Source organism: Rhea pennata, chromosome 9 (genome assembly GCF_028389875.1).
Source record: "Rhea pennata isolate bPtePen1 chromosome 9, bPtePen1.pri, whole genome shotgun sequence".
NCBI lineage: Eukaryota > Metazoa > Chordata > Aves > Rheiformes > Rheidae > Rhea > Rhea pennata.
In genome coordinates this window covers 8713908-8730230 of record NC_084671.1, presented here as the reverse complement: position 1 = coordinate 8730230, position 16323 = coordinate 8713908, and the positions used below count along the sequence as shown (strand labels likewise).

The window sequence follows — 16323 nt, the reverse complement described above, 5'->3', positions numbered from 1 at the left end:
TCTGCTGGGAGGGAAAACAGTAACTTGGTAAGGGAACAAAATGCACTGTGGAGCCTCCTGGGCTGCACGAGCCCAGAAATGGGTCAAGATGTCTTGGCTGTGGGACTCTGAGGGCCTAACCTAGATACCTCCAGCTTTGACCAACCCGCTCAGAATACGCTTTTGTAATAGCTACGAGCATTTGCAACACGGAGAACTTCATAGCTGAGTACCGCGTGAAAGCTAGGCAATTAATGCCCCGCGTGCCTGCACGGCGACGCTGCTAACGTTGCTCTACCCATCGCGGCACGGGAGCACCGGGACGTTGGCTCAGTGCCGCAGCACGCTGACGTGGGTTGGGGTAGAGAGCGCGGCTCCTGCCATCCTCCCCTGCCACGCTGCCGCCCGGGGCGGGGGGGGGGGACTTGTTTTCTGTTTGCTTGGTGACAGCGGGAGACTCGCTGGTGATGGTTTCGGCACATCCTGCAGACTAATAAACGAATACGTTACAAACAAAATTTATGAATTCCCTGTTGCATCAGCACTTCTGACTTCTGGGCAAACCAAGCTGCAAAGAAAAGTCTGATGAAACATGGCAGATCTGAAGGCAGAAGATAGTGAAATCTGGAAGGTTTAATTGAATATATTTATTACATATTTTTGGAGCCCAGGTTATACCCCCACCCTCCTCCAGGAATTTATTTACTTAAGGAAAATTATACTACTGATTACAAGATTGCAGATTCATTTTCACTGCTGAGAACTCATTTTTACAGCTCACGTTACACTTGCATGATGTGTAAAGTTTTGTAACTTCTGGAAATTTTTAATGCTATATTGTGGAAAGATACTTATATATAGATGAATGAGGCAGAATACTTGCTTTCTTCTTTTGCAGGCTTTTTGAGGGGGAAAAAATTGTCTTATTTCAAATATGCCTGTAGTTTGCAGAGTACTCATAGAGGTTGCCTTGCATTTGTCCTTCGGGCTAAGTGAGAAGTAAACAACGGAGAGGTACCTTCAAAATATAACATAAGAGGAAATGCTTTGAAGAATGGAGTAAAAATAAATTATGCAAGAATTGTGACTGTAGTGTTCATGGAGTTATGCTGGAAAAATCCCCACTGTAAATATCTGAGGAACAGGACAACATATTAGTCTGAACTTCAATTTTTCCAAAAACTCATTGCACCTGAGCCTTTTAAATCTAAAATTCACTTCAGCCAGCACTGCACGTTGAGTTAAGGTCAGGAGAGATTTCCAGAAGCAATATGATTATTATCTAACAATTTAGGTAATAGACCTGGATGAGATTTGGATGAGATTTTTGTCCATTCAGATGTCACAGCAATAGAGACTTTTGACTGAAACAACATCATGAATATTGGATAAGATCCTGCAGTGCTGCTCCTCTGTGTTATGATATTATCCAAGGCTGAAAGTTACAAATGCATGAGTTATACTGCTCTCTTTCTGGTTGGTAAAAACAAAGAAAAAACCCCATAATCAAGTTCCAGTACACAACTAGATATAATATAGCTTTATCTTTATATATATATATTTATATATATATCAAGTAAAAAAATCTAAAATAGTTGGAAGTAAAAAATGAAAAAATAGCTGGTTGTGTTATTTTTTTTCATTACAGTGATATGGTAGCAAATACAAGACAAATGAGTAATAAACCTTTACATAAGGTGTTCTGGTCCCATCTCCATCAATAGGGCTCAGACTGGAGTAGAAAATGGAACAGGTGGTTTTGTTTTTTGGCTACAGCTTCTGTAGGTGACAAAGATGCTGCTGATAAGACACAAGAAAAATGTAACACTAAATAAAATAAGTGTTTTGCAAAAGACCTTAAACACCATAGGGTCAAATTTACTTCTGAACTGAGGAAGCTAATCCAAAGCACCACTCAGTTCTGCTTAGGCTGAAAATACTATTGCTGCTTCTGCTGGCCTCAAAATATGTCTATTCTGTGCCCTCTGCTCATGGACAGCTGTCAGTTCTATGCTTCTACTCCCTGCAGCCAATAGTAATAATAAAAATAAAACCACGGATCTATTGCACGGACTGAGTCAGACGTGAGACCTAAGTGGTGCACAAGTCATTTGCTGCCCTTAGTCCAGGGGTGAATTTTCCCCAGAATCCTTTACACTGAAAATGTCAATGTGTTCATTGATTAAGCTTGGCAAATGATCACACTGAGCCCTACTCTGGCTGTAGAAAAGAAAGAAGTACTAGTCTCAGCGTAAAACAAGATCATATAGACGGTCAACACAAAACAGTAGTTTTTTTTCTGTTGTCTGCATAATAATAACATCATGTTTGCATATAGAACAGCTTTTGCATTATTGCTCTACTTATAAGAATATAGTAAGGAAGTTATAACAGACTTGCACATTACAAACTTAAGGTTCTTTGGTGAAGAATGAGAAAACAGTATTTTAGCTGTAAATACATCTCAGAGAAGTTGTTGTTTTTATCTATTGATCCTTTGGATTCTCTCACAGAGAAGGGAAAGGTATTGAGTCAGCTTTACCATAGCGACGATGGCAACCCCACCGATCATCATGCAGGTGGGCCAGAAGAGGGAGTGGAACAGCACGTTGGAGCTGTACAGTTTAGTTAATATCACATTCTTCTGAACACCTTCAGGGTCGTAAAAGCAGGAGAAGCGTTGGTACTTTCTGAAGTTTTCCATTACAACATTCACAAGCGACATGGATTCCTCGTAATTCTTGCCGCACTTAGGTATGTATGAGCACTGGGAAGAAATCAGAGGGAAAAAAATGTGTTTCCAAACCAGATACAATGTCTGTTTTCAGGTGGTAAGCAGGAAAATCTCAAGATTATTATGGGTTTCATAATAAGAGTGCTAATAGCTATTACTGCTAGTAATAAATTTATCATAGACCAAACTCAATATTTTGCTCATCTACAGAATTTCCTGTTGGAGAGTCTCCAAGTGCTGTACAAACATCAGTGCCTTAATCTGCACAGCAGCCTCATGAGATAGGTGAATATATTATTACTACTATTAATTTATACATGCAGAAATGGAACTGATGAAGTACCTCTTCATCTGAAGTGGCATGCATATTCCTGCATTTAGATGGGTAATTGCCTGTCTGTAAATACAAATCTGGTAGTTCAGATCTCACTTGTAGATAATCAAAATGATCATAGTGGGCAAAAGAGTTGACTCATAGAGAGGAAGGCCAACCTTTTATACAAATTTTCCTTTGAGAGAAATACCTCAGTTAGGGTCATGTAGGAAGTCTGAGACAAAACATAGATTTTCTCCGCTGACGTCCCAGAAAGTTTCTATTCAACCTCTAGCTGAAGATCAGCCTGGCTACTTGGGTGGCTCTTAGTCTTCTCTTTGACCACTGAGTAATGAAACAATTCACTCTCTCTGAAGATGTTGCTTGAATGTCAGTCTTGGTCATAGAGACTAAAAAATTTGGGAATGGCTCTAGCTAGTGCAGTTCCTAACCAATGTGTAAGGGCACAAAGGTAATTCTGCAGTGGTGTCTTGGTTCAGAAAAACCCAGGAGGAGAGCCAGTCCTGAATATAGATGCCAACAAGAAGCTGCTGCAATACTTCCTTTACCTTCGGAAACCACCTGCCTGAAACCCCGCACAGCTTGTGCTTCGAAGAGAGAGCCCTGGACAAGGCTGGGAGACTTGCTACGCAGTGGGCTTGTTTCATGGGTTTCAAACGTTTCCAGGGAATGCTAGAAATGAGCTAATTAAGAAAGCTAGTTGTAGAGTCCATGAGTTGAAGATATTCCATGAAATCTGTAGGCTGGAGACTCCGGGCTAGTCTGACCATTCCCTTCAAAGTGCCAGTGCTGTCAGGTGCCCTGCCGGACGGCCATCCAGACTTCAGCGCAGCGTGGCAACACCTGAATTTGTCACCACTGCTGCTAATCTGGAAGGGGGGTTAATAGCACAGTCCAGGGCCCTTTGCTCCCTCCCCTCTTTTAAATAGTTTCCTGCCTCCACACCTGAAAGTATCACACACTTGAATAGGATTTTGATTAAATTCTCTACCTAGGCAAGAACAGCTTAAGGACAGGTGGGAAATCTGTTGCGTGACTTCTCCTTGAGCACATGCAGAGGGACCAAGTAGATCGCTGCTCGCTTGCAGTGATGGGCTGATCAAAGGTCCCCTGCTGCAGTCCCCTGGCTGCGTTGCTGTATGGCTGACTGTACTTCTACTGGGTGAGCAGCTAAAATAGCTTTAGATAATTTAATGAGAGAAAGTGAGTTTTGCAAAGGAAAGAAGACTTTTTGATTAAAATAATGTGACCCATGGCTTTTCATTATTATTGTTTCAATGTATAAACTCCATAAATGTCCCTCGGTTCTTTTTCATGACCGTGCCATGACTTTTCATAACGTACTGCGACAAATCTCTAGCCCTAATAATGATCAAAGGATTAACCGCATAACAGGATTTGATTGATCCATTGGCAAGTTTATTAGCTGGGAATGTGATCTGAAGCACAGCAGAGATAGTCTGGCACTAGCAGACTGTAGCATTAAGGGTAGAGCATGTCAGCACTTCCATTATGAATATTTCATAGAGCTCTAGAAATTAGAGATGAAAAATCTCAGAGAGGTCATATCTCATCCATCCCCTTGCTGGTGCAGGACTGCTCCCTCCAGGCTATTCTCTTGCACTCTGCCCAGCTTTGTCTTAAACGTCCAGAGCCACAAGCCCTCTTCCAGTCTCTCCTACTCTTTAATATATCATAGTCTAATAAGTAGAGGAATTTTTCAGTGCTGCACCTCAATTTCTTTTACTAAGTTGTACATTGCCACTGTCCTATCTGTACTATTTCCAGCTCAGTTTTTGTTTTTCCTTTTGCAAGTTTGGTGCTATACATTTTTGTTGCTTGAAGTCCCAACTGTTACATGGCTGAGTGAGGAGATTAAATGAGGACTTGGTTACTCTTTGCTGAAGTTCAACCCTTCCCCCCAGCAACAGAAAACTGCAGGCACATAAAAGCCCAAGCGATGACAGATTCCTAGACTCAAAGTCTGCGAAACATCCCAAGAGTGCAGTGGGAAGGTCTGACATCCTGCAAGTCTGAGCATATCCTCCGGAGACCCGAGACCCAAGCAGAACTTGAATTGTAGTTCAAGCGTTATGCCTAACACCGGCGACACCAGCTACGTCAGACTAGCTAGGCTGTGAGTGGCAAGCAAGTTTTTTAAAAAACCTAAGCTATTAAAGGTAATTGTGCAAGAGAGGTTGATATATTTTGTCAGTGAGCCAGGCTCCTGGTGCTTGGGACATTTCTCCCCCTGCTATAGGCTTTTACCCAGTCTATAAGACACGGGTTCCCTTTACTCCACGTCCTAACTGCCTCATCCTATTCTTCTGAGCTCGTGGCTGTTCACTGCACCTCTGCTCAGCTCTGAGGGGGTCCTAGTCCTCAGTGCAAGGACACATTCCTAAAGCGCCCGTGCATGTTAAGCTGTGGTCACGAGGTGCTGGTGGCCTCCTTCCAGGACATAGCTTTTCTAGCGAGAGCTGGAGGGTAACACCGTGCTGGCTTTGCTTTTGCTGGCATCTGTTGTGCTGGGTAGGTCACTGGCAGGGAAGACAGCAGGTACCGATAATGAGATGTTCTGAGTGTTTTCTTTGTTTGTATCTTCATCTAGTTTACTTCAATATATGGCATTTCTATATATATATATAAAATGTATATATAGAAGTATATATACTTCTTACACTATATTGGTGAATCTAGACTACTAAATCTATGCTGTTTTGTTACTCTTCTGTATTGTGAAACACATAGAAACCTGAAAGTAAACAATGTCTGGATCTCTACCTCCATTAAGGATTCTGAGATATGACGTGTGAAAAGTGACTCTTATGTTTTTTGCAATCTGATTAGAAGGACATACTAGAAAGCAAAAAAAGGACTTGTCATAAGATATTCCAGCTCAACTTCCCTAGTTTAAAGGATTGAATAGTTTGTACAGGCTACTTGGTTCAGAACCCTGCTTAATGTAGGGCCAGTAGTCAGGTTGCCCAGTGACTTGTCCAGCCAAATTACAAATATCTCCAAGGATGGAGCTCCAGCACATCCAGCACGGAAGCAGCTTCACTGAGTCAGTGAAGTTACACAAAGTGATCTAGTATGAGATGAGAATGAGGACTTCAGAACTGCTTTAAATACTGCAGCCCTTCCTCAGCATGACGCTCTGGCTCAGAGGTCTGAGGGCAAGGGGACACTGGTCCAATCAACTTTCCCCAGAGGCTGTTACAGCATCTAACAGTTGAAAAGAGAAGTGCAGCAGTGAAAGCATTTAAGCTGCTGCGGTTGTGTTATTGACAAGAGCCTGTGCTTGTCTTGAAGGCTAGAGGTAAAGTATGCACAGTGAGAGCAATGAAAAGGCATGAAAAATCTTGTGTGTTTTCTGGGAACGATTCAAGCAGCTTGACTGGCATCGCTTACTTCCCACTGATCCTGACTGGAGACCGACAGCCGTACACTGTATATCTCAATATAAACCACACCTACTCTTGGGAAGACAGCTAGTTTAGATAGCCATTTTCTAGATTAATCATCATTTAAAATCAAAGTGCATTTCCTTCAATCAGAGCTGGTGGCGAGAAGGGGAGAGAGACGGGCTGCAGATGCTGCTCTGCGTGCTGGGTGATGAGCCGTGGGATGGAAAGGTTGGCAGGGTTATGCTGAGCTTTTGAAGGTTGCTCGTGTTGGCCGCTCTCTGCAACACTGCCAGTAATGTTAGAGCTCAGTGACACAGGGTATGGTGTTTTTCTCTTTCTTTCTTTTCTTTTCTTTTTTTTTTTTTCCCAGGGAGAAAAGAAAGAAATGTAGACCTCTGACATAGGAGTAGGTGGAAGGAGGGAAGTACCAGGAGCACGGGAAATCATGCAGGGAAGGAGTGCTGGGCTGCACATAGAGACTGAGCAGAAAAAGAGTGAACATTGCACAGAAGATGTCCAGGATGCTCTGAGCCCACTCGTCTGTCTGGAAAATATCTTGTTATTTTTCTCCAGCCCTAGGCATTGTGACTGTGTTAAAAATATGATAAATCCTGAGCACTCAGGCCCTGAAATGGGGTCTGAGTGCCATTTCAGCTCTCCTGCAGAGACCTGCGAGGCTTCGTGAAGGGAGCGGGCCTGTGTGAGGGTGCTCTGCACCCAAGAGCAGGACGAGGGGCCGCAGACGTCTCCCCGACTGCCTGCACCACCTTAGGTCCTTACGTAACTTAACCAACTTAGGTCCTTACGCTCCTTCCGTAACGAAGATGCTTGTGACAGGATTTGAGCGCAAGCATCTCTAGGATGTTCGGGAGCCACCTGAGGCTCATGCTACTGCTCCGAGGTTGCTGGTGTGTATCCTGTGCCCTGCGATCCTGCATCAGCCTTAGTTTGCATTCACTGCTCTCTGGGAACAATATTTCAGTTTCTCAGCAGAGACGGATGACAAAGCAGGGAAGGAAGTAGCGGGAATACCGATAACTGGTTAATTGAGATGGTCCCTGACCTCGGCGGTAACCGCTGCCTCGCTGCCCGCGCAGGCGCCTGTCCTGGATACTGCATGGAAAATACTGCTATGGAGCCGTGCGGAGGACAGGGCCTCCGGAGCGGAGAGACGAGATTTGTTGTGCCGGTCGGAGTGCGCTGGCATTTGGAGTCTCTGTTAATTCCAGCCAGGAGTGAGAAGCCAGGTATTTTATAGATATTACAATCAAGGGCCAAGCTCCATTGGAAACTGCATTTGGATTCAGAGCACGTAGCCAGCAGCACATCAGGAAAACCTAGGAATCCTCCTGAGAGCAGCGCTTAACCTGTAAAGCAACCTTGGGCTGGAGAAGGATTGACCGTGCCTACATTAAATTAAGAGGAGGCCGTGCCTGGGGGAATTTCAAAGTTGATTTTGGCAAACAGTAGCAGAATTTGGAGATATATGCTGAATCTTTTGGTTTATTTGAATCCACTGGAGAACAGAGACTGACCTGATCTGTTTTAATCAAACTGTGGCAGGTATGTCACTGGATTTTGCTTCTTCACCGGTAGCAAGTTAAGTCTGTCCTGCCGGTGGACTACAGCGATGGAGGCTGAGTGTCTCCTTTCTGCATTACCACCGACCTGGAAGGGGAGGCGACGACACCGCTCTTCGTTTCGCAGTTTGGCGCCAGAGGACTTTGCACACCAGCCACAGGAGTTAATTATCCAGCAGAATAACTGGCCCGGTGAAACCAGTCAGTGCTTTGACTAATTTTGATATCACTTCATCTTAATAAGCAGAAGCAATTTGGTCTGCCGAGCTGCTCCCGTAAATAGAAACACAGTAGGTTACGCTGTCGGCAGCCCGAACCCGTGCTGCGCGGTGATGGACTGCGCTTTGCCAGGTGCCTATAGTTTGGGGCTCAGTGACCTTGGAGAACCAGGTGGTTAATGCAGATCTGGCGCTTGGAAATCTCACTGATTGAGCTGCAACCGGGGTCGCTGCAGCTTGCAGGCTTCTGCACCCAGGCACTGCAAGTGCGAGAGAGAGGAGGTGGGGACAGGGACATTTAGCAGTCCGGTCCACAGCGTCCTGCCGCGCCAAGGAAGCGAACAGCCACCTGCGAGCAGGCGGTTGCTTGCCTCGGTTGTGATGCACGCAGCACTGCGTCACCGGCACAGCTGTGACTGTAGCCCGACGGAAGCGGCGCCTTCTGTGCATCGCTACGTTCATTATAGCCTCCAGACATGAGCTGCCTCAATCCCACCTGGCTCAAGTTACGTCGGATTTTACACTTGCTGAAGCAGAGAGAGGATTTTTTTTTTTTTTTTTATGGAGATGTGTTAAAAATAAATTTTATTTCAATGTCTGGTACCAGAGAAATTGTGCAAGAAAGATTGGCTGTCTCCTTAATTTATATAAGCTCAGAAACTAGGCCTTTCATTTTTATACTACCCTTTTTATTTTGACAGTCTCTGGCAGACTATGAGCATCCTTGTGCCACCCATAGGGATGAATTGTGTGTCCTGACCCTGGCGGTACAGCTGACCGTGCTGGAGCTCTGGGCGCCAAATTTGTCAGCAGACACCCAGACAGAGACATGTCTGCTGTTAGCTATGGGGACTTCTGTTTCTCCCTGTCGCCATGCTTGGCCCCACAGTAATAAGGCCATTTCTAGTCTCACCACAACAGATGCTCCACATACATCGCTAGAGGTGTTAAAACATAATGCAGAGCCATACCCAAATGGGAAGTGACTTGTCTGCAGCTCCCCTAGAACACGTGCGTGATGAGGGCTCAGCCACTTGTTTGCGTCTGTGAAATGCTGTTTGTGCTGGCAAAGGACGAGGAGGTGGAGAGCAACCACAGCTGCTGCAGGCCAGGGGCAGGCACCAGCCCTGGGCTAGGAAAACACGGCCCCGCATGGGACGAGCCGTGCTCCAGGGTGGGATGATGCCATAGGCTCTGCTCCCTAGCAAACAGCTCTGCACAGTCCTACCCCAGTGCAGGCTCAGGGGTTTACTTCCACTCTTGTAGGGTTTTTCTAGGCAGGGATCTCCCCAAGAGAGCTTGATGATGGAGCCTGAGTCTAACTGGAATTTGAGGGCTGTGGGACAGCAGTTGTTTGTGCTGTCCCCCATCATGGGACACCCAGCGAGCACAAGGGACAGTCCAACCCACAGAAGGTACGTGGAGAATTCAGTTCACTCACTGATTTCTGCTTTCTTTGTTCCACATTTACCAAGGAAGGCAGAGCTGGAAGCCTTATACTGCTTCAACAGGAATAATAGCTATAGTGGGGTGAGCAGCCCTCCAGAAACCCGTGGAAGAAGAAAATTTGTCCCATGCTCCTACCTCAGAATTAATTTTCATTGTTTCTTCAGTGTGGTAGAGTAGAAGCTTTTGGCCAGAAGACGTGAGATTAACGTACACCTGCAGGCAGGGGTATTGAGAGATTTTCCAGCAGTCTGGACCACAGCTAAATGAGCAGTTAAAGGTTTCTGTGATGGATGCGTTGAGAAGCGTGCACTGAGCCTCTTCCGTCCAGACACTAAGTAGAAAAAAAGAAATGTTAGAGCATGGCAAGAATGGGCAATGAGCACTGAATGCAGACCAGGGCTGCTGTCAAGGATACACCCGTGGGCACCTTGCAGGAGAGGGGATATTTGGCTGGGCTTTGGAGCAGCAGCTGGACTTTCTCAGTACAAGTCACATATCACAGATGGGGTGTATTATTCTGTAGTACTTAAAATTTGTGTCTTTGGCACAAAACTATGCAATTCACATATGTTATGTCCACATATTCATGAGAAGGGGACTAGAATTTTTAATCTGGAGAAGGCATATTTGAGATTAAAGGTAATCAACAGAAAAATCAGAAGAAAACTGAGCAGTGTGCCCAAGGGAGAGTATAAAGCACATAGCACACCGTGATGGGGCGTCTTGAACCGAGACTCAACTGCTAACCACAAAGTCCAGTTCATCTCAAAAAGGCGGCTTTGAGGACAGCTTTCTATTACCAGTGTATGCATATTCATATGCTTATCCACACACCCATGTACAAGTGATACAACTCATGCAACTCTATCCGTGGAAAGGCTTGTTCTAGTGACAACTCACTAGGTTTTTCAATGCGCTAAATCAGCTGATGTAATAATGTTGGAGAATTTTAGCTTATCTCACTTTCATCAGAGCCCAAAACTGATGATGATGGAGCCTAGATACATCCTGACAGCGTTCACTTGGATTTCTTGTTTGTTTTCCAGAAATCTACAGCTATATTTTCTTCCGGGACAGGAGCAACGGGAAGGACAACACTGACACCTGTGTGCCCGTTATGGGCTTGGGGAGCGGTTTCACCTCCCAGCTCCCCTTTTAGCCCTTCCTGGGAGCGCAGGGATCCTGCAGCCCCGCAACCTTCCCGCCCCGAGTCTCGGCGGACGCGGGCCGCGCCGTGCCCAGCCGTGCACCGATACGAGGTGCAGGCTGCGCAGCTGCTGAGCTCGCAGCCCAGCGCAGTCGTCCTGCTGCTATCGCTGACCCCCACGAGCCTCGCTGGGAGCTGGAAGAAAGGGGTGGGCTGAGGGTCTGCCTGCCAGGTAGCAAAGCCTACAAAAAGCTGTAGATGGTAAGCGATATCAAAGATCTCTGACTAATTCTCTTGGCATTTCCTTTCGGGAGTAATTAAGCTTGTTTATTACATTTTACATTTTTTGTTAAATTATGCTGTGGTTTCTGGAGGAAAATCAAGTGAAAAGATTTCTTCTTTTTCTTCTCAGGCAGTATTTTGCTGGTGGGCGTCGCTGTCTGTAAGGGAGAAGGACCCCTAAGGAGACCTGGCTGTGGATGTCCTGGCTCTGCCGAAACAAGTGACAGCAAAGACTCCTGGCTTTTCTTCCTCATTTCTTCAATTTTACCTTTCTAACCGCTGTTTTAGTCAGGTACAGAGGCAACAGATTAACACCTATCTACAACAGACTTGTAAGAAGGTGGAATATTTGATACCTTGTAGGTGTTTCCATATCTTTGGGCAGTTTTTCACATAGCTCATGGTATAAATCATCTTTCTGAATGAGTGGTTTTGACCTTGACAGCCTCTGCAATTGGCCCTGATATTGCTAAAGGGCCTGGGAGAGCAATCTGGGAATGTATATGCTCTTAGATATCTAACTGGGCTTGATCTCTGTCTTCAAAATCTAAATGTTGCCCGGATTTCACAAAAGGATAAATACTTTTATCACACAAATAAGATGCTGAAATCAAGACAAATCATCCTCATGCATCATGGCTTTTCCTGTTTGTTGCAGGGTCAAGAAGGAATATTCTTCTGCCCCAATGATACAGCTGAGGATATATGTACTATTTAATTTTAGGCACTTAACATGTATGCCTAATTAAGAAGTCCAGAGTGGATGAGCCAAAGCATGCCAGGTATTGACCACTGCCAGGGTATGATTTTGGGCATGACAGACTAATGTTTTGATCCACAATTACACATTTTCATTCTCATAATTTCACTGATCAGGGCAGAAAAAACATTGTTGACAATCTTATTTCAGTCTTGGGTAGATTTTAGATAGGGCTGGTGCTTCAAAACTGCTTTCAAATACTGCTAATGAATCAGCAGCCAAACTTTCTGCTCTAAAACAGGGAAGCTGGAGAAGGCCTCAGAAAAATCAAGTGTAGTGCAATAATGATGAAAGATGATCTTTTACTTTCAGCAAATTACTATATTTCTGTAGGATTTCACTTTTTAGAACAAAAGTATTAACCCACATGCTACAAAGCAGCTTGATTTCTTTCCGAAAATGAATCTATACTTTTCATTTGAAAGTGCATTGATTCTCTAGGCTGCTAAATATTTTTGCTGGTCTCTTCTGAATTTGCCTGGGTTTCACAGCAACGGCCAAGTAGCAAAGCCCTAGAAGCTTACAGGGTCCAGCACACCAGCTGAACCCAGGACATATATACAACCCAGACTACATGGTAGGAAGTATATGCAGGATCCAAAGCTTTTTATCACTCCTCTGCTATAATTAAACTTGTGTTAAACTATGGCAAATCTAAAATGTTTTTTCAAGCAAAGGATCTAATTCTTCCCTCACTTATGCCAGTATTACTCAACTTGCTTTCATTACAGCTATGCCTAGTTTATACTTGGTTAAGGAACTGTAGAATCACACCTGCACTGACCGAAGGAAAGATTATAAAATTTTAATGAAAAGAATAAAAGGAAAAAGCCAGAAGAAGACAGCTGGGACAGATATTCTGAGATGAGGGTGACCATAATGAAATTACCTTTGCATGTAAGACCGCAGCAGGGTGATTCCCAGGAGAAAATACATCATGATTGAGCACACCATCATGGCCAGCCCAAGGAGTATGGCCCGGTCTTCTCCGGCTTTTAGGGCTGTGACTGTTTTCCTTTTGTCCAGTAGATCGTGATCCCTGATTTTTTGGTAAATATTTCTGAGGTTGAAAATAATACATTCTTATGTGAAGTTCATATTTAAGCAATGAACCCTCTAAAGGGTGGGTAGTTCCACCTCCATACCCATCTTGTGGGAGAGAAAGGCTTAAGGGTCCTCAGAAGTCCTTTTTCAATGGGTTCACTCTGACCTGGTGGAAACTTATTCATCTCCAAAATAAATTACAGCCATTTCTGAAAAGGTAAAAACCTCTTATTGCAAATGTAAACATTAGACACTTGTGCCAGCTCAGTAAATTCCTCTTTGGTGCAGCTTCATTGGCTCAGTAGAATTATACCATGGATGAATTTGATCTGTCAATTCCAGCTTATGCCACTAGAATATCTTTAGGTATATAAGGTGTCTTTTCTTCAGCTGAATATGGCAAATGGACTTATTGTAGTTTAAGAGTTTTACACTCAAGGTAAGGCTTGGCAATAGTTAATGAGGAAAATATCCTGAAAAAAGTAGTGACAAAAATTATCTGAAAGGACCACATTCTTTCTTGATTCCCTACAGATTAGTGATTTGGGTAATTTTCCACCCTGAGCATGACTCAAAGTTCAGGAAAGACAAGGGGGATTTTTGCAATTGATTTCTGTGGGTTTTTGATTGGGAGCTTATTTACCGTATTAAAAAGCAGCTTTCTGGAAGCCCATTTACTCATTACAGTGAAAACCCTCACTGAAAATTATCCACCAAAGCAATTTGTTCCAGGATTTTAAAAAGAAGAAACAACAAACCATTCCCCTTCAGCAGAGAGTCCTTTCCATTTTCCAACCATAAGTCTTTCTTTCATCTCCAAGCCTTTGATGATTCAATGGGTCATGAGGACACAATTGTGAAGGAGGACATATTTGAGTACATTTCAAACACACTCAAATTTTGTGGGTTTAAAATGTACTTACAGACCTGAGGCTGGTCAAAATCTCCTGTGTTTTCTGTTACGGTTCTTTTGAATCATCCAGACAGCACCCGATGCGTGTGAACCGCACACCTCTGAGCCCTGGCACCACCATAACATGGACATAGTAGTACACGTGGAAGTTCCTCTTCTACTGTCTGCAAAATGGCAGGTGAGTAACATCAACATCACTTTGGGTTCTAGCAAACCCACCACTCATTTAAGCTGAAACCACCAAGTTTCACTCATCCTTGTAAAAAGCAGTGTGTGATAGACCAACTGCACAACTTACATTCACCAATAGGGACAAGGATATCATCAGGGTTTAGACAGATGTAAAGCATATTAGCACAGTACAAACAAGAATAAACACAGTAGAAACAAAAAAGAAATGAAATCTTTGAAACCTGGATTGAGTTTAGGTCTAGATGAGTGAGTCATAGCCAGGAAAAGCACAGATGGTGTGGGGTTTTATAGCAAAAAATTTTCTTAGATACTACTGAAGTCAGATTGTCTCCCACACCTAAGAACCACTGAAGTTTCTTCAACCCACTGTGATATACTTTAGATGTTCATGGTTTCTCTTCAAAATAATCCTTTAAAGCTTGTCAGTGTTTTCCTAGTTAGAAATGAAAGGATAATTCAGGCTGCTGAAATTTTCCCTGGTCTTGGGGAGAAGAATGTACTGTGAACTGGTGGATTCCTTTGCCTTCAAAAAAGTGATGTAGAATAATAATCTAATGTTAGTTTTCTATTATTATTTATCGAATTGTATTTAACTCTGAGAGCTGCTATTGCGATTTGCATTGCTCCCAAATGGAAGCAGGCAGGAAGGCAGAAACTGTCATGCAGTTCCAGAACATTAGCCGACCACACAGCATAACTTATGTCAGCGCGCAGACATAAAACAGACACAGTGCAATCAGTCATTAATGTCACCAGAGCAGCTAGAACATAAAAGTGATACAAATGGACAACTTAAAAACAAATAGCTAATTGAGAATGGTTACAGATACCTCCTACATGGCCCTGAGCCAAGAAATGTGCAGTGAGAGGTGAAAAAGATGGCTGAAGGGTAGTCGTAGATCAGGGACTGGCGAACAGAACCGTGCACAGACTGCGTGCCAAGCAGCGCTCCCGGGCGAACTGGCCATGGTAAATAAAGCTAAACAAAGCTCTGCCTATGGGGTCATGCTAGGAGCAGTTGTTTGATTGCTCGATATTTGTTATTAAAAGCCCCAAACAACAGAACAGTATCAGTCTAGTGAACTTTATCAAGCGCTTTCCCTCCTGGATCTCTGCAACGAGTCAATCTGAAAGCGTATGGCGAGGTGTGCGGTGGCATTGCACGTGCTAATGAGTGACACACCAGTCTTGAAGCAGCCTCAGGAAACAGGCTGAGTAACCATCCCTCCTCCTCCAGGCTTGTGCCCGTTCCATGGGAGGTGGCAGCTTGTTTCTGCTGATACCAGGAGCTTCTGCTATTATCAATCTTCATGTTTTGCCCCAGGGAACGCTGACTTCGGGGCGCACGATGCGGCATGTGTGTACGCCTTTGTGAAGAATATTTTACAACTAACAGAAGAGCCTCAGCATCATCTTAGCTGGAGTGGCAAAGTCATTTTAGGAGAACATTTGTCCTTCCTGCCACATGCAGCGTGGGTTTGTGAAAGGGTGGCCTGCGTGTGTATGCTGCTCCGTGGGGTGGGATTTTGCATACTTGTGAACTTTTGGCACAGCCAAGGGACCTCTTTCTGCTCACTGGGCTGGAAGAGCACTGTGCTAAGCCAGCTGATTTTGGATCCCAGAGCTACACAGCCACAACTAGCTGACTGCTGCAGTGTGTATAAATGCAGATCATTGCATCCTGGACATTACTCATCCCAGTGACCGTGCCTAGTAATTGCAAAAAGTAGTTCTGGATGTCAGACCATGAGGTCTCTCCTCCTTGTGCAAAGACATTCATTAGAAAATAAGCACCCAAGGACAAAAGGTCTTTGCTCTCCTGATCTTTTATGAACTGAAGTTCACTCCTGTTATGCCTCCGGGGTTTGTTTTGCCAGGTTGCTCATAGGATAAAGCTGGCTGCTCTACCCGTACAGCTGCACGGAGAGGAAATCTCAGGTGTGACTGTGCCTTGTGGGGAGAGAGCAGAGGTTCCCCACTCTGCCTCTCTCTGCATAGCAGTAGTGCAGGGATCCCTCTGCAATGGAGTCACCAGTTCCTTAGGTGATCTCCGGATGAAAGCGTAGGGAGAGCCCGTGTGATGAAATTAGGCAGCCCAGAGTTTGCTTAGTCAACTTGAATGGTAATGTTAGACAGCCAAGGAGAATTACAGTGCTCTTTGAAACCTACTGGCCTTAATGAAGAAACCTGTTCATATTTGCCATAGTAAGGAGCTTTTTCTTTGCCTTTATGAGGGATGTGACCTTTTAACGCTAGGTTTTGCACAGGATGAGGCTTGCCA

The 16323-nt window shown here is 44.3% G+C and overlaps 1 protein-coding gene across 3 annotated transcripts in view; it reads right to left on the bottom strand.

Annotated features, from left to right (window-relative positions):
• Positions 1-611: 611 nt before the first annotated feature.
• LOC134143990 (calcium-activated potassium channel subunit beta-2) overlaps positions 612-16323 on the bottom strand; it is a 152227-nt gene continuing 136515 nt past the window's right edge. For 2 of the 3 annotated variants that reach the window (XM_062582511.1, XM_062582513.1), the window contains 3 exons: positions 12783-12953; positions 9840-10035; positions 612-2746 (listed from right to left, as the gene is read on the bottom strand). In XM_062582511.1, the coding sequence (XP_062438495.1) occupies positions 2462-2746; positions 9840-10035; positions 12783-12953 (652 nt within the window). In that variant the 3' untranslated portion in view covers positions 612-2461. The remainder of the gene's footprint in view (positions 2747-9839; positions 10036-12782; positions 12954-16323) is intronic. The other variant, XM_062582512.1, reaches the window with a different exon arrangement.